A 15751-nucleotide genomic window follows, 5' to 3' on the forward strand; every position below is an offset into this window, starting at 1 on the left:
TCCTGTTGAGAAAAATTATTTAGATGGAAAATCTTTGAATATCTAAATGGCCAAGGAGTGTACTACATGGATTACAAATGAAAAATTCTCATAAATTGGTTAATTTTAAGTAGAATTTGTAAAATTACACTGGATACAGAGCAGGTAAAACTTACCATAATTTCTTTTTAAAGAGAATTTTTCTTTCCCTATTGGAGGAGAGAGTTAAATTCAAGAGTGCCTTGAAAAATAAGCTTTTTATTGTAAACAGGCAAAGCTTTTGTAGAAACATTCATTTCTTGGTTAATAAACTTTAATTAGTCATGCTTTAGTGGTAACGAAGTGCAGTGGTTGGAGGCTAATTGACTTGGAGGTCTGGAAACTGTGGGTTAGCAAACTTCAGGCTGTTCTTTCTGGATAAGGGTTTTTCATGTCCCAGAGCCACAAATCCTGTGAAATAGTTTCTGTCCCAAAGACAGGGCGCTTGAAAGAAGCAACTTGATGCACAAGTCATCTTGGCAGGTTTTCAGAAGGTTAGTGAAAATGTATTTCTTTTATGAGTGTTTTGCTTTCAGGGGATGGGTGTTTTTCACAGAGAAGCATTTATATGATCTAGATCTGTAACACAGGGCTGTAACCGTCAGCATTTTGTGGTGCCCAGGATCCCTCTCATGTGGTTTTCATGGTCTGATTGCAGGCATGTAAACTTCCCTGATGCCAGGTTTATACTTACTGCGTGTATTGAGGGTTGGCAAAGAGTCTTGGCTAGACTGCGTTTATTCTGAAGTTACCCAGTGTGGCACACACATGTCCTGACTAGTTCTTGCTGGGGCCCTTAGTTCTGGTTGTAGATCAAGATTCTTACTAGGTTTTTCTTCCCCCCCCCCCCTTTTTTTTTTAATCAGTGTGTTTCATGCTAGATATACTTTCTATATGTATATGCTTTACTTCTCTGGCAAGCTTTCTAATGATTGCTCAAAATATCCTTTTATTTTTAATCCTGAGGATTAGATACTCAGATATCTATCTTAAAGTTAAAAGCCTACATTTATCTTCTCAGCCTTGCCATTACTGGATATACGTGTACATGGAATATATACAAAACATTTTAAAAACTCCAAGATTTAATATCCACTTACATTTGCATGCTTAATCTGTATGTATGGCTATTGCTTTTCTAAAAGCATTCATGAAGTATTTGTAGGAGCACATGCCATCCACAATTCTTTCAGAACATTAGATGGAGAATTTATGTGTGGATATGCGTATTTACATTGCCTGGAATATCTCGGCCCTATTCTTTTAAGACACCATTCCTACAAATCCTGTGATCTGTATTTGATAAATATAATCTGAATGAGAAGAGGGAGAGGCGTATGCATCTATTAAATATGTTAGAGCATGAGAATGTAATGAGTGGGACAAAGAGGGAGTGGCTGATAACAAAGAGGGAGGGTTAGGGGCAGGGAATAGTTGTTATATGAGATTTAAACTCTTATGAAAAAACTGGTTGAGCAACCAGCCTTAATAGCTGCAATAGACTATTTTCAATAAAGACAAGCTGGTAAAAGCAGACATTAAAATGTTGACAATCAGTCAAGTTCTTATAGCCTTCGCTGTATTTCTTCTAATTATGCAGTTTTTTAAGTTGCAACGAGCACGGAGACGGCTTCCTCCTGGACCAATCCCTCTCCCAATTTTTGGGACCCTGATACAGCTGAACTTTCAGTTTAATCGTGATCTCCTCATGAAGGTATTTATTTTCAGAAACTCCTAACTGTTTAAAAGTCTTTGTAATTTCCCATTTTTCATGTTGTTTGCTATGTGAAAACACCCTCTCCCAAAACTACATTGGTAACATACTGTAATTGTTCACTAGCCACTGTTACTATATTGCACTTGGTTTGGTTTGGAACTGCTGGTTTGGTTGGCAAAATAAGAAAAAGTTATTGCAGTGTAAAGTAGTTTGCCAAGCTAAGAAAACTGGTATTGGAAGTTCTGAATGTGTGAAAATCATTTTGATGCTTTAACCCCATCACCTTTTAACATTGAATTTGACAAATTAATGTGAAACCTGATATACTTCCACCAGCCCTTAACACTAAATTTTACAAAGTCATGTGAAAATCGATATCATTTAGGATTAAATACCTTTAGGGATATTATGTCAGATTTGGAATTGGGGAAAAGAAATACTATTTTAAAAAAATTAATTTCAAAGCATGGATTTTAACTTTCTGAGCACTATCACTCTCTAGCTTGAGCAGTAAATAGATACTTATGATGCACTATATGTGTATATGCTTGTTGTATTTTCAGGATTTAAAAAAAGCCACAAACCTTTTGTTAGTTGTTTTTTGAGGAGTACTTCTGTGCACAAAGCCATCTCTGTTTCATTCTGTTGGTTCTTGCAGTGCTTTCAGGATCCTCAATAGACAACTTCAGTGACTTCTGTCACTGCGATTTAGATGAGGCACGCCAGTTATTCCAACCAAATTGCAGGTTCAGACAGGAAGTAAGGATACCATGAGACAGAACGGTCTTACTCAAGCTCCAGTACCTAAATATGCAAATGGACACAGGGAAAGAAGAAAGTAACTGATCCAGTCTCTACAAGCTGGTTACTCCTCTGACATTTCAGTGTTCCCTTTGTGCCACTTTACCAGTACAAATGATAGAAACCCTCTTGAAATAAATTAATGCATAGAGAATATCCTTTATCACATGAATCATTGTGAACTGAGCCTTGGTTTATATACAGTAATAAAAGCTACCTAACATTTCTTGACATAGATCTGTGGCTCTGAAAAGCTGGAATACTCAGTTGTTTCCAACAGTGAATGCTGGAAAAGACATTCATGCTTTATTACAGATAATTGTAATCTTGTGGGAAAGATGGAGAACATCATTCCACCTTAGGGCTGGTCCTGTAATCAATGTAAAACAGCTTCATCTGCTTGTTTGCAGTGTGTGGGATTTCACCTGTGCTTTCCTGGCTTCTCTCCCATCTCTAGCTGGCAAAAATTCATGGCAACATATTCACCTTATGGTTTGGGCGGGCCCCAGTGATTGTACTGAATGGATTTCAAGCAGTTAAGGATGGTATGACCATGCACCCTGAAGACGTTTCTGGGAGACTAGTGTCTCCTTTCTTCAGAGCAATGGCCAAAGGAAAAGGTGAGATTTTCTTGCCATAAATATTGGCTTGAGAAATTGCAGCTCTTTTGTAGCTTGTAACCTTTTCCAAAGGTACCACAGGAGCAGGGTTTGTCTATGAGGAATGACTGCCAACTGAACTTCAAAGCAGGGAGTGGTGAAAGAGCCTTTGGATAGTAGGAAGAGGAAAGGACCATCAAAAGCAAAAATGCCTTGTGTGAAATATTCACTGGAGCAGATTCAGAGGCGATGAGATGAAGCAGTGGTAGTTTGGGACCTCGGCTTTTTTTTAAGGAAGCCTAATTCCTTAAATATTTCTAATTTGAGTTTCACTGGTGACTCTTACACGATGCTAAAGACTCTGTTAGTATCTGATGTTTATTCCTTCTGAAGGTATTTGTCACAAACCTCAAGCACTGAATTTTTCTGCCCTGTGGACAGGAACTTTTCTCCCTGACTGTAGACAGTCAGAACTCTTTCCTCTCTTCCTTTCATGAGAATCATTACCCTGGTCAGGTGAACTCCAAGCACAGAAGAGAGAGGGAGGCAAGCACTTCAGAGAGCATCTAGAGAAGCAGCTGTCGAACTTAGAGATAAGTGGTTGTCTTGGATGAATATTAATCCTGCAAGTCTTCTTATTACCCAGTTGAGTTTGTCCATTTCAGCCCTGCCCACAGGCTTACATGCCACAGCTGTTCCTTTCTGTGTTCATAGGTAATGCTATACTTTGATTATATTCTGTGGTTTAGTAAATCTTTTAATGTAGTCTTTGTCTATAATAGATATTAGCACGATAAAGAGCTCTTCCTTGAATGGATGCAGGCATTATGTTGGCAACTGGTCACACCTGGAAGCAGCAGAGAAGGTTTGCACTGAGGACTCTACGCAACCTTGGCCTGGGGAAAAGAGGTCTGGAGCATCGGGTTCAAGAAGAGGCCCACTACCTAGTAGACTTCTTTGCAAGTATGAAAGGTATCTCTGCAATAAATACTGATTCATTTTCATCATTAGTCTGATGTCTTTAGTGTATGAACTTCTCTGTCCTGCTCTGAAATCAAGGGCAGCTTTTGGTCCACAAGAGAGTGTGCAGCGTCTTAGAGCGTCTATGTGGAATGGACTGAAAATGCAAAGACCCCAGTCCTGTGCTTTCAGACCCAGTGGGAGACTGGTCTTGTTTAAAGTTATTTACAAAACTACTAAAATTGGGAAGCAAAACTGGAGCTTATTTATTATTTATATAAATAAGAATGCTTTAAGTGGAAAGGTATCTCTGAAGATGGTCTAGTCTAACGCCTTCTCAAAGAAGGGTCAATCAGAGCAGGTTTCTTAGGGCTGAGTCCAGTAGGGTTTTAAATATGTACAAGAATGAAGACTTCACCACCTCTCTGGGTAATCTGTTCCAGTGTTCAATCAGCCTTGCAGTAAAAAATTGTCATATGTTTAGGCAGAATTTAATGTATTTCAATTTTTGCCTATTGCCTCACTTGATACCACTGGCAAAAGTCTAGATCCATGTTCTTTATTCCCCTCCATCAGGTAGTTATACACATTTAAGATACTTCCCTGAGCCTTCTCCAGACTAAACAGTCCCAGCTCTCTCAGCCTCTCTTATGTCAGATGTTCCAGTCCCTTAATTGTCCTTGTGGCCCTTTGCTCAACTTGTTGATGTCTCTCTTGTACTGGGGAGACCAGAAGTGGACCCAGCACTCCAGATGGGTCTCACCAGTGTTGATCAAAGGGGGAAGATCACCTCCCTTGACCTGCCTGCAACGCCTTTCCTAATGCAGCCCAGGATGATGTTAGCCGCCTTTGTCTCAAGGGCACATTGCTGGCTTATATATGGTGCTGGTGCTTAAAGATATGGACACATTAGCAATGCTGATGAATTAAGTCTTGTAATGCCATTTGCATTCACTCTGTAAAGCAGTGACCAGAATCTTGTCTTCATTACAACATTTTACCCTGATCAACCCAGTTAGGAGCTTGTTAGTTGTATTTCCCAATACTGATCATTATGCAAAGGCACAGTAAATCAGGACATGCTGTGGCTAGCATTGTATCAATTAAAAGTAATTAAATCTAGCCCAGTCCCATGGTTTAAGAACTAGGAAAGACTGAGGTGTGACCACATGTGCAGGAAAAAAAAGGTCAGAATGATAAGTTGCTAATCAGAATCATGCATTGAGTGTTGGACAGTTACATGGATACATACATAAATACAGTTGTATATGGTCATTTATTCTAAAGTCACAAAATAGTCTTCTTGGGATTAGGTTTTCAAGTAATCGCTTTAACATTAGTTATTATATTGTTGACGCAATTGGTTGAAAGGAATTTATGACATTTTATCTTGCCAGAGGTTGTACATGTCTAGCAAAGTCAGACAAAATATAGTAGCCTTGCATATATTTATGCCCTTGCTGAATAAGGCTGCCTCTCTTCTTCTGCTTCTCCCCTCAGACTCCCTTTGACCACAGTGTCCTCAGTTATTCCCATGCTTAAGACCTATTTTGAATTTGCTAGACAGCAAATTTGCATAGAATTTTTTTCCTTACCTCTAAATTTGCTCTATCATATTACAAAATATTTTACACATCTGGTGTTTCTTTAGGGTGCCATGCATTCCTGGGATTATGAGATTGCACCATAGTTGTGAAGAATCAGTTTGATACTACAATTTTGTAAGAAGATTGCTGCTTCTCTGTGAAATGCAATGATCTCTTGAAAGTTCTTTGGGTAACCTGGAATATTCTCTCAGTTCACTAAAGCAGATAGGAGACATTAACAGTGCCATTTATTATTATGGTTGTAGGGAAACCTCTGGATCCTTCTTTCCCTCTTGTTCATTCCGTCTCAAATGTCATTTGTGCTGTCGTTTTTGGACATCGCTTCTCCAGAGAGGATGAAAACTTTCATGAACTGATTAGAGCCACAGAGCGTCTATTCAAATTTGGAGGCAGCTTTATTCATCATGTAAGTAAACGATCTGTTGTCTTTTTCTGAATAAGACAGAAAGTGAGAAATGCAGATTCCAGAGGTAGCTGTTAGGCGAAAATTTTCAAATGGGTGAGTGATGTCCCACGCAGGCTTACTGGCCAGTGCACCATCTCAAAGTGTGATGGTAAAGCTCTACAGCTTTGGTCATTTGTGTTCATTGTCCTATGTTTGAATACGTTGATAAGGTAGTTTGCTCCTAAATCTTTGCAGCAAGGCACAAGCTGATGGACTGCTCCTAGGTCATGTTTATTACCTGGTTTCTCGACCCCCATGCACCAGAATCCTGCCTTGGGCATCATGATTGTTAAGTACTAAATGTCAGGTCTAAAAGTGTGATTCATATGCCCAGTTTAGATACTGGTTTATATACAGTCTTCAGAGAGAAGAATGATTCAAATACCTAAATGTTTTGCCAGTGGCTACTTATCTTCATTTTCCTCTATAAGAAGTGGAGACTTGAAGACTTCCCAGAGGAATTCCACTCCTTCACCCTGAGTGAGGAGCAGCTCTAGATGCAGGCAGCAGAAGATAGGAAAATGCTAAGCCAGCAAATACACCTGTAAGCTTGGCAATCAAAATAACCAGTCCTCTTCTGGATGTCAAGGACTTACCTGACACAAGAAGAGGCCTGTTTTGCACAGAAGTGTATTCAAAGTTTCCCAGGTGTTCTGCTTATGATTCCACTTCTAAAGTTGTCCCATACAACTTATGTAGTAGCTTCTTAATGTAAAACACATAAGCAATCCCTGTAATACCGCGATTTCCCCCTACATCCCATGGAGCATCCTTCTCACTGAGTTATGATCAGGTTCCCTTTTGCTTAGCCTAGCTTTGGTCCTATAAGTTGTCTGTAGCAGTGGCAGGTGAGACCTTCTTTGGGCATAGGGAATACACCTCCTTTTCTTCCCTCCTTCCTATCCTATCTTTGCTTTAGTCCAGTGAATAAGATGCTGTTCTGGGAAATAAGAACAGGGGTTCAAACCATTCCAGAGGGAGGGCTGCAATCTTCCTGCTTCCGGAATGCAAAGGATATGCAAAAATGTGGACACTGCTGCCTCCACATCCCCGTTTCTTAACTGGGTTCCATGCTGTCAGGCGCCGAACGGGAGAATGCTGTGGACTGGCCCCCTCAGAAATGGAGGAGGGGTTTTGGCCAGACCGGTAGCCAAGGAGGTGGATGGGCTCAGTTCCTGTCTTGAACATTGACAGCTAAATTCCACTTACAGTTAGGGTGCTACAGTAGCTGGAAAGTGCATGCATTTGAGAGTAGGAATGCATGTAATCTGGGCAACTGTATATGATTAGTCATATGACAGTTGTATGTAAAGCTTATGAACAGATTTTGAAGGGAAAAGATACTAGAGATGGAACTAAACAAAAAGGATATGAAGTTCTATGTGAATTTACAAAGGGCTGGACTACTACCTTTCTGTGATACGGCAATGATTAATTGATAATTGGATGTTTGACCATAGGAGCTGATTTTCCAGAATGACAGAAAGTATAGTCTATATAATTCAGCCAGACTCCAGTGAACACCTAAGAATGTGCTTTCTGCGGTGTAATTAGGAGAGTATGAGACGAGCTCAGCAAAATGAAGACTGAGAAAGGATAGAACTTCTCATAAAAAAATCATGGGATTATGTTTTGAGCAGGAAAGAACTATTAAGAGAAAATGCACTGCAGATTTAGAACAATGTATACAAATTACCCAGGCATAAATATAGGCTGACAATCAGAACGAACTTTCTAGCTATCAGAATAGGTAGAAAGCAGCTATTCTTAGGCCAGATTTTCCCAAACAGGATAAAATTAATCTGGTTGTGTCAACTAACCCCTTCTTTTCTAGAGGAGAGCACTCAAAAATGTCAGGTAGCTGTTTCTCAGCTTTTCTGGATTTCAGATGTTTCAGGTTGTATTGAGGACCCTTGAGAGCTCGGTTAGTAGAGAGTGCTTTGGGGATGACCAAGTCTGTATACCAGCCGCTGGTAGCCAGCCCTTGCTTTGGGTTGTATCAACTGCTTTTGCACGTCCTGGTGAGGACAGTTTGCAACGGCTTTGCTTCCTCCTTCCTGGTATTCTCCACTTGAGGGCAGGATCTCACTTTTTAAATGCCTGAATACGGTTCATTGTAATTTAATACATGAATTGAATAATTGAACAAATTAATACAGTTCATTCTAATTATAATCATTCTAATTTGGTTTGTGGTTGAACTGAAAGCCTGTGGAACTCTGAATCTTACAATCAACACAGCTAGAAATTATCTAGTGTACTGTTTCACAACTTGAAAACATAAGCATAGTCTTTGTCAGGATATTTTGCTAATGATGCCAAAACCACATGCCAACATGAATATCACCTTCTAATTTTAGTAGGCTTAAAATGCATTTTCTAGTGATAGAGACTTTGTGGTACCTCTTGTGTGTCACTCTTGCAGCTGTACGAAATCTTCCCCTGGTTGATGTGCCATCTCCCTGGTCCTCATAAGGCAGCATTGTCTTGCTATGATGTCCTGAGCTCTTTTACAAGGAGAGAGATCAGAATTCACATGGAGCGTGGGATACCAGATGAACTGCAAGATTTCATTGACTTTTACTTGGCTCACATTGAGAAAGTAAGTATTTGTTCTGCTTGATCATACGTTCATGGGGAATAAGGTGAAATGGACCATTAAATCAGACAGTCTGAGCCCTTCTATCACAATCTCTTACATTTCATAGACATCTTAGTGTGAATCCAGTAACCAGGGACTTGCTAAATCCTTTCTTATTATTGATATGCCACAGCACCTTGCCATCCTTTTCTTAAAGGGAAGGTTAATATACTGCATTTTTTCTCATTGGCACAAATTACAAAATGATTGAAGGCCTCCAGGAAAGCATACTGAATTTCTAACTGGACCACAAGAGAACTGGGAAGGTCTTGGGGAGACAGAGTGGGATGTTCCGGGTAGGATATTGGGCTAGTAAGGGTTTGTCAAGAGAGGTCACTGCCAGGGGACAGTTGGATTTTGAGAGCATTGTGTGGGGAAAGAATCTAGGAGTCAGCAGATTTTCAGACAAGGCTGGAGAAAAGGAGAGTGCCAGCATCACTGAAGCAGACAAAAGGAACTGGGACAAATAAGGGCATTTTGGGCAGGCAGGCATAGTAGAAGTAGGTGGGAACCTGTAGGGTTTTGAAAGGCTGTAGGAGGCTTGCATAAGCTGTGTGTGGGGACACATCTCTCTCCCTTTTCTAGACCTTACCAGATCACTTTTTCTCTGAATCTCTTGGCAACTGGATCTCCTCCCTAGCCCCTGGACTAGCAGCTGCCCTTCTCTTCTGTGACTCCTTCTAGCTCCACTTCTGCACTTTTCCTTTCTCCTCTTCTCCACTGCAGCAAGACCCTCTCCTCCTGTTCTGCTTGGTGGTAGGAAGAAAAAGGACAAAGGGGAGGAAGTGACAAGTTGAGACTGGTCTTACTGGGGGATGACAAGGCAAGAGCGGCTCAGAGAGCTAAACAAGATATCCAGGGTGGGGGGTATCTATTCTAGCAGTCCCTGGAGAAGTGGGCAGTCACTGCTGCTCCTGCAGGGACAGCCGGTGCTCCTTCCGTTGCGATCATCTGCTGCTTGCAGCAACAGAGGGCAACTCAACCCTGCCAGGCTGTAGGCACTCATCCTGCATCTCCTGGCACAGCTGAAATAGGTGTGCCTCCTGGACCGCCGCCTGCCTTGTGTACTCCCTGAGTTGGCTCTGCTTGTGTGCTCAATCATGCTACAGAGACACGCATCCAGGGAATAATGTCTGTTAGCTATTTTTGTCAGCAGCTCTTTAGTCTTTTATCATGTGTCTTATGAATACTTCATAGTTCTTGACTTTTTTATTATTGTGGGGAACAAAAGCAACTATCTTGTGGAACTCCAAGTATATTGCAACTGTGAAATTGTCCAAGCTGGTAATTCTATCAAAGAATCAAATCAGGTCTGCTTGCCAAGATCTGTTTCCTATATCATAATAAATAGCATTAATTTGTATTTCTAGCTGGTAATTCTTTATTAACTGATTCCTATATCAGCTGCTATATTTTTATGTCCAGGGTGGGTGTCAGCCTAACTGGTTTCTAGTTCCTCGGATCCTCTTGCTTTAATTTTTTTGATACTGGCACAATATTAAAACATCTGGTGTTCCAAAGCATTTAAGTGCTTCTGAAGTCTTTCACTGCTGTTCTAAGATTTATGAGACTTGAACATCAGTGGACCAGAAATTGTTTCACTGAGCTCTTCTGAGACTCTGCTGGGTGGAAATCATCCAAGTTTGTTTATTAAAAAAATTGAACTGTTTGTAATAGATACACAGGGGCAAAACACAGAAAAACATCTTTCCCATTTTCTAGCTGCTCCACTGGCAAAAGAAAGCTTCAAGACCCTTGAGCGTAACCTCCCTTAATTTAGACAATGAATTCCCCTAAACCATAACAATATTTTTTCATGATTTCAGCATATACATACGTGTCCTCACACTTCTAACTGAAAACTGTAAAACCCCAGAGCAGCTGTACGTGAGTCATTGTAGCCTTGTAGTGGAGAAGAAACCTGAATACCACAGGTTAAGAACTTTTGACAGCCTAATGATCTGACCCAGCCCTGGTCACTGTGTTGCTTTGTAGAAAAACTAAGTCATGGAATATGACTTGAGGCATGAAGAACGACAGTCTGGTACACATCTTCAGAGGAACATTTACTTAGGAAACATTCTCAATGTACCACTATTTGCACAATTAAGCCAACAATCCTTTTCTGTGGAGAACATGTGATTTAGCTTCATGAATAAGAGTGGAGTAAACATGGCTTGTCTGTTTGTGAAATGTTAGCTTTTCAATATTGATAATGATCTTTGGTGTCTAATATTCTTTATCAGTCTCTCTGTATTGTATGGTAGGCAGAACACACTACAGCTTGGAGTTAGGGATAAAATCACATTTAATGCTATTCTGACTTTTCTAACTTTCAGGTATAAACCTCTACTTTATCTTATCATTTGCAGTCCAAAGACGAACCCAAGTCTACATACAACGAAGACAACATGGTTTATTCTATAAATGACCTTTTCTTGGGTGGATCAGAGACAACAAGCACTACTTTGAACTGGGGCCTGCTCTACATGGTGGCAAATCCAGCCATCCAAGGTGAGTGAATAAGCACATCACAAATACCTCTGATGTAATAGAACAGCCAAGGCTTAATGTTTTCATGGATCAGAGATTATTCCTTCCACGTGCTAGAGGCACGTGGACCTTTTTGTACTGGTAGAGCTGCTCTGGACTGCATCACTACATACAGAGTACCTGTATACAGGCTCTTACAGCAGTCATAAGAGTGAGGCAGTTCGCAGAAAGAGTTAACAGTTTGGGAAGTATGCGTATGTATAGGAGGTTTTGGCTGACTGAAATGGAGGGTTTGAGGTCTTTGGGGAAAGGAAGATTGTGATAGAGTAGTTAATGGAATAAGAGGACTGGAGTTGCTGTTTGGGAAGCCAGAGGGTTTGCACGCATAACCCTTGAAGGAACAGTGACCACTGCTGCAGCCGTTGGTGAAGTGCTGATGGTACTTTAAGAAACTGAGTTGGTTCCTGTCTTAGTTGTAAACACGACTGGTGGCTGAAAATAATTAACCAGAAACTGATGTGTGATAGTAGAAATGTCACTCTCTGGAAACTTACTTCAGTTCTCCTTTGTATTGTCTGAGTATCAGCAATGGGGGCTACAGGGAGTCCTGCCCATCTTTGTGCTCTGTAGGTCACAGAAGTAGCAAAGATAATCACCTAAAAGCCAATTGGCAACTTTGACTTTATTTTTGTCCATTAGTCCATTTATGATCCCAAGGTATCAGGTGTCTATTTAATCTGTGATTAAATTAACTCTGTGATAAATTTGAGTTTCTTGCAACAAAAATTATTCCAGTCAGGAGGGGAATTTGATGGCTCATCTGTTATGTCTATGTATATTTAAGAAGTTTATTTTTAAGTCTATCTTTTAAATAACCATTAATCCCTTTCGTAGGGCACTAAATGAAAACCAAAGAAAGAATGATCTGTTATGCTGGTTAACAGAAATCTTATTGTTAGATAGCAGAATATGTGCAAATACCCAGAGGAGAACAGGATTTAAAATGGAGGAAAAAGATGAAGATAAGAAAAAATTGCTCAACTTGTAGCTGTCAGACAAGAAGGTCTATTTAATCTCATGTTATTGCATGTTTATTATCACCTAATGTAATTATGGTTATGAAAGTGCTGACTTACGTAAATAATTTTATTTATCTAAATGTAATACCCTGCACATACTTGGGAAAGCAGGGTGTGTGCAGAATGATCTTTCCAGGGCTTCTGGAGTCATACGTTGCATCTAGACTCTCATGATGAGCTGACACCAGTATATCTGTCCTCAGTTAATTGGTGGCTTCTTTTTGAACCCATTCATACTTTTGCCTGTGTTGACACCCAATGACAATGTTATGCAGTTCCATTATGTACCATATGGAAAAGTTCAGCCTTTACCCTAATCACTGAATTGGGCTCTCCTTGTTCTCTGAATCACTGAAACAGACATGCATATTTATATATGCATATAAATATGGCTGGCAGTCACTGAGCAGGCTTGGTGTGAATGAGCACAAACTGATCAATGCAGAATGGGCTTCCCTGCATCTTCGTGTTGCTTCAAAAGGCCTGGAAAAAGGCAGGACCATTTGGTAAAAATCTATAGCATTTTTCTTATGTGTGTACTGCTTCTCTTGAAGTTTGCAAAACAAATTTTATACTTTTGTTAAGGCTACCAGCACTCCTGTGCAATAAGTAATTTAAATCATGATATTTTTGATCAAAAGGCAGGTACCAAGAAGCAGATCCAGGTTTCTTTAAAAGGTATTTGGACATTGTTCTAGTTGGCATTGCTTCACTTACCAGACATCCTACATAAGATCCATTTCCTTTTAATAGGAATTACACTTTTAAGGCCCAGATTCACCTGGTTTAAATTCCAAGGAGCTGTGAGCTTAGTGGTTTTAACTGGCCATAGGTGCCTGAGGCACCTAACCAAAAGAAAACACAAAGATAATTCAGTTATCTCTTGCATTTAAATGTTACTACACTCTTATAAAGTTTTAAATTTTTGAGCAACAAATATCTTTTCTTAATCTACAATCAAATAAATTCAGATCCAGAAGTAAAGGTCCCCTATATTTAAGCTGTTGGAACACCCTGCTACTTTCATTTTCTTTATAAAAGTTAATTACATTTTTACATTAATTTTGTTGCTGTCCTCATAGTTATAAATGAGAAATGTCTTTGAAAACAGACTTAGTGAAAATACTTGATATATTTTTTCCACCTGCAATGCTGAATATTTCTCTGCAGAGAAAGTGCAGAAGGAGCTAGATGCTGTTCTGGGTCCTTCCCAGTTAATCTGCTACGAGGATCGGAGAGAACTGCCCTACACAAATGCTGTCGTTCATGAGGTTCAGCGTTTCAGCAATATTATCTCTGTTGGCATGCCCAGAGTGTGTGTGAGGAACACTACATTGCTCGGCTTTCCTCTCAAAAAGGTACAGACGCAGTTTCTCAGTTGCTACAGACCCTTCCTGCATCAGCAGAGCAAGGTGTGGATTAAAATCTGTTTGTGCCAGGGTCTTCTCCTCAACAGTAGTGGGGTTGGATGCCTTTGGGTCATAGCCTGAATGGGAACAAGGCAAGAAACTATCTGCCAGGCTGAGTTGAGTGGTGCAGGTCCTGAGAGAGGGTTACCGGTAGTGAAAGATGCCCCTGGATGGAAGAGGTGATTTTTGCAGGTGTTTCTACAAATCAGTGAAGACAAAACCTTAGAGATTGATCCTGAAGGATACTGTGACCCATTGGAAAAATTTCTGTCAGAGAAATCTTGTAAAAGATCCAGGGAAAACAGGAAGGTTTGCAACTAGCCTTCATCAAAGACACTAGATCACAGAAACTTCTGTAGTAGTTGTAGTAACATTGTAGTAACTTTTAAATGTTAGAAGTGAAAATGGGTTTAGTGCAAATGAAGTTGTTAGTTTCTACTGGCATGGCCACTTCCACTGTTGGGCTTGGACTGACATTCTGAAACAAAAAGGTTTCATGTTCCTCATGGTTCCTACTGGGGAAATGAACCTACCAGCATACTACGCTGAACTCTGCAAGTACACTAATGCCGGTCTCACCTATCCAGTTCTGACTGCTGAGGGAGGATTGACAGCCAGAACTGCATTAGCGTTTTTCTCCTTTCAGGGCACCATAGTTCTTCCAAATATCGCTTCATCGTTGTATGACCCAGAGCAGTGGGAAACACCTCGGCAGTTCAACCCTGGTCACTTCTTGGATAAGGATGGAAACTTTGTGAGCCAAGAAGCATTTTTACCATTCTCAATAGGTAAATGGACTGACAGCACAAATATTAATGGTGTGGATTGGGACTGTAGAATTAAGAGTTCTATTAAAAACCTGTTGGTTGTTTATTTTAAACCTCTTTGTGGAAAATAGTGATAAAATAAAAATTATTATTTTCAGTAACATTTCCCAATCCAACTATAAACATTTGTTCTACTGAACAAACAATAACGTGGAAAATCAGAGATGTCCTGACAAATGTATACATCTAACTTGACCTATTTTTGGAAGGAAATTCTCTGCTAATGATCATGGTTATTGAGTTGGGGCATACATTTCAACACCAGATGTCCATTTGGAAAATACTTGCAAGCAGCTGTGCGGATGCTTTATGCATACAAAACTGGAGCACGACATCTCCCAGGAAAAGCAAGTCCTTATTCTTCGTTTACATGATTGAACAAATTTCTTTAAAGTTGTCAGTCAAGTGAAGATGAGGTTTTAGAGGTGATTGAAGCAAAACACAGAGCAGAAGGGGTGCACAGTTATCTATAACTGCAGAGAGGATTCTTTAAAGAAAGAATTACATGAAGTTTTGTGTCACTGATTGCATTAAGTCCTAAATAAATTCCAGTTTCAGCAAAAATACTTTGCTTTGTGTGAATAAGATTGCTTTTCATGTCAGGGTAATTAGACACTCTTCTCCTCTTCCTTCTGCAGGGCACCGTGTGTGTTTGGGGGAGCATCTAGCAAGGACCGAGCTCTTCATTTTCTTTGCCAATCTGCTGCGGGCATTCACCTTCCGGCTCCCTGAGGGGGTGACGAAGATCAACACAGAACCTATTTTGGGGGGTACACTGCAGCCCCACCCGTACAGGGTTTGTGCCATTCCACGCTAGGCTGCAGCACATCACAGACCATCTATTAAGCAATCTCATTTACTTTTTTTTTTCTTGGATATGAATTTCTGCTCCAAAAGCCACCTTTTATCTACAGCAGATAATTTTGTCCAGACCTTGTTACCTGCTCTTGAAGGTGATCTATTTTCTTTTTTTCTTGAAAAAGTTCTTTTGATCTGGAGCACACCATCATTCTCAGCTATAAAGGCATCATGCAGTTGCTGTCTGGCCTGGCAGATTCAAATCTGGTACGCTGGTGAGCAAATGACAAAATTGACTGGCAGACTTCAAAAATTATTTCATTATCCCTGAGTTATCCTGTTTTCAAAAGCAATGGA

The 15751-nt window shown here is 40.1% G+C and overlaps 1 protein-coding gene across 1 annotated transcript; it reads left to right on the top strand.

Annotated features, from left to right (window-relative positions):
- Positions 1-1561: 1561 nt before the first annotated feature.
- LOC104619876 (cytochrome P450 2J6-like) lies at positions 1562-15413 on the top strand. Its single transcript, XM_010285911.1, has 9 exons — positions 1562-1732; positions 2994-3156; positions 3958-4107; positions 5948-6108; positions 8573-8749; positions 11161-11302; positions 13531-13718; positions 14416-14557; positions 15235-15413. Exons 1-9 carry the CDS (start codon positions 1562-1564, stop codon positions 15411-15413), a joined length of 1473 nt encoding a protein of 490 aa, XP_010284213.1.
- Positions 15414-15751: the final 338 nt, after the last annotated feature.

This window comes from Phaethon lepturus, unplaced genomic scaffold (assembly GCF_000687285.1).
Source record: "Phaethon lepturus isolate BGI_N335 unplaced genomic scaffold, ASM68728v1 scaffold16704, whole genome shotgun sequence".
In the NCBI taxonomy this organism is placed as follows: Eukaryota; Metazoa; Chordata; class Aves; order Phaethontiformes; family Phaethontidae; genus Phaethon; species Phaethon lepturus.

Bases quoted from the DNA above. Each gene is read 5' to 3' on its own strand.
- LOC104619876 (XM_010285911.1), top strand. From the start codon at position 1,562: ATGTTGACAATCAGTCAAGTTCTTATAGCCTTCGCTGTATTTCTTCTA. The intron at 3,157-3,957 runs GTGAGATTTTCT...GAATGGATGCAG, and splicing joins AGCAATGGCCAAAGGAAAAG to GCATTATGTTGGCAACTGGT. The intron at 4,108-5,947 runs GTATCTCTGCAA...TTATGGTTGTAG, and splicing joins CTTCTTTGCAAGTATGAAAG to GGAAACCTCTGGATCCTTCT.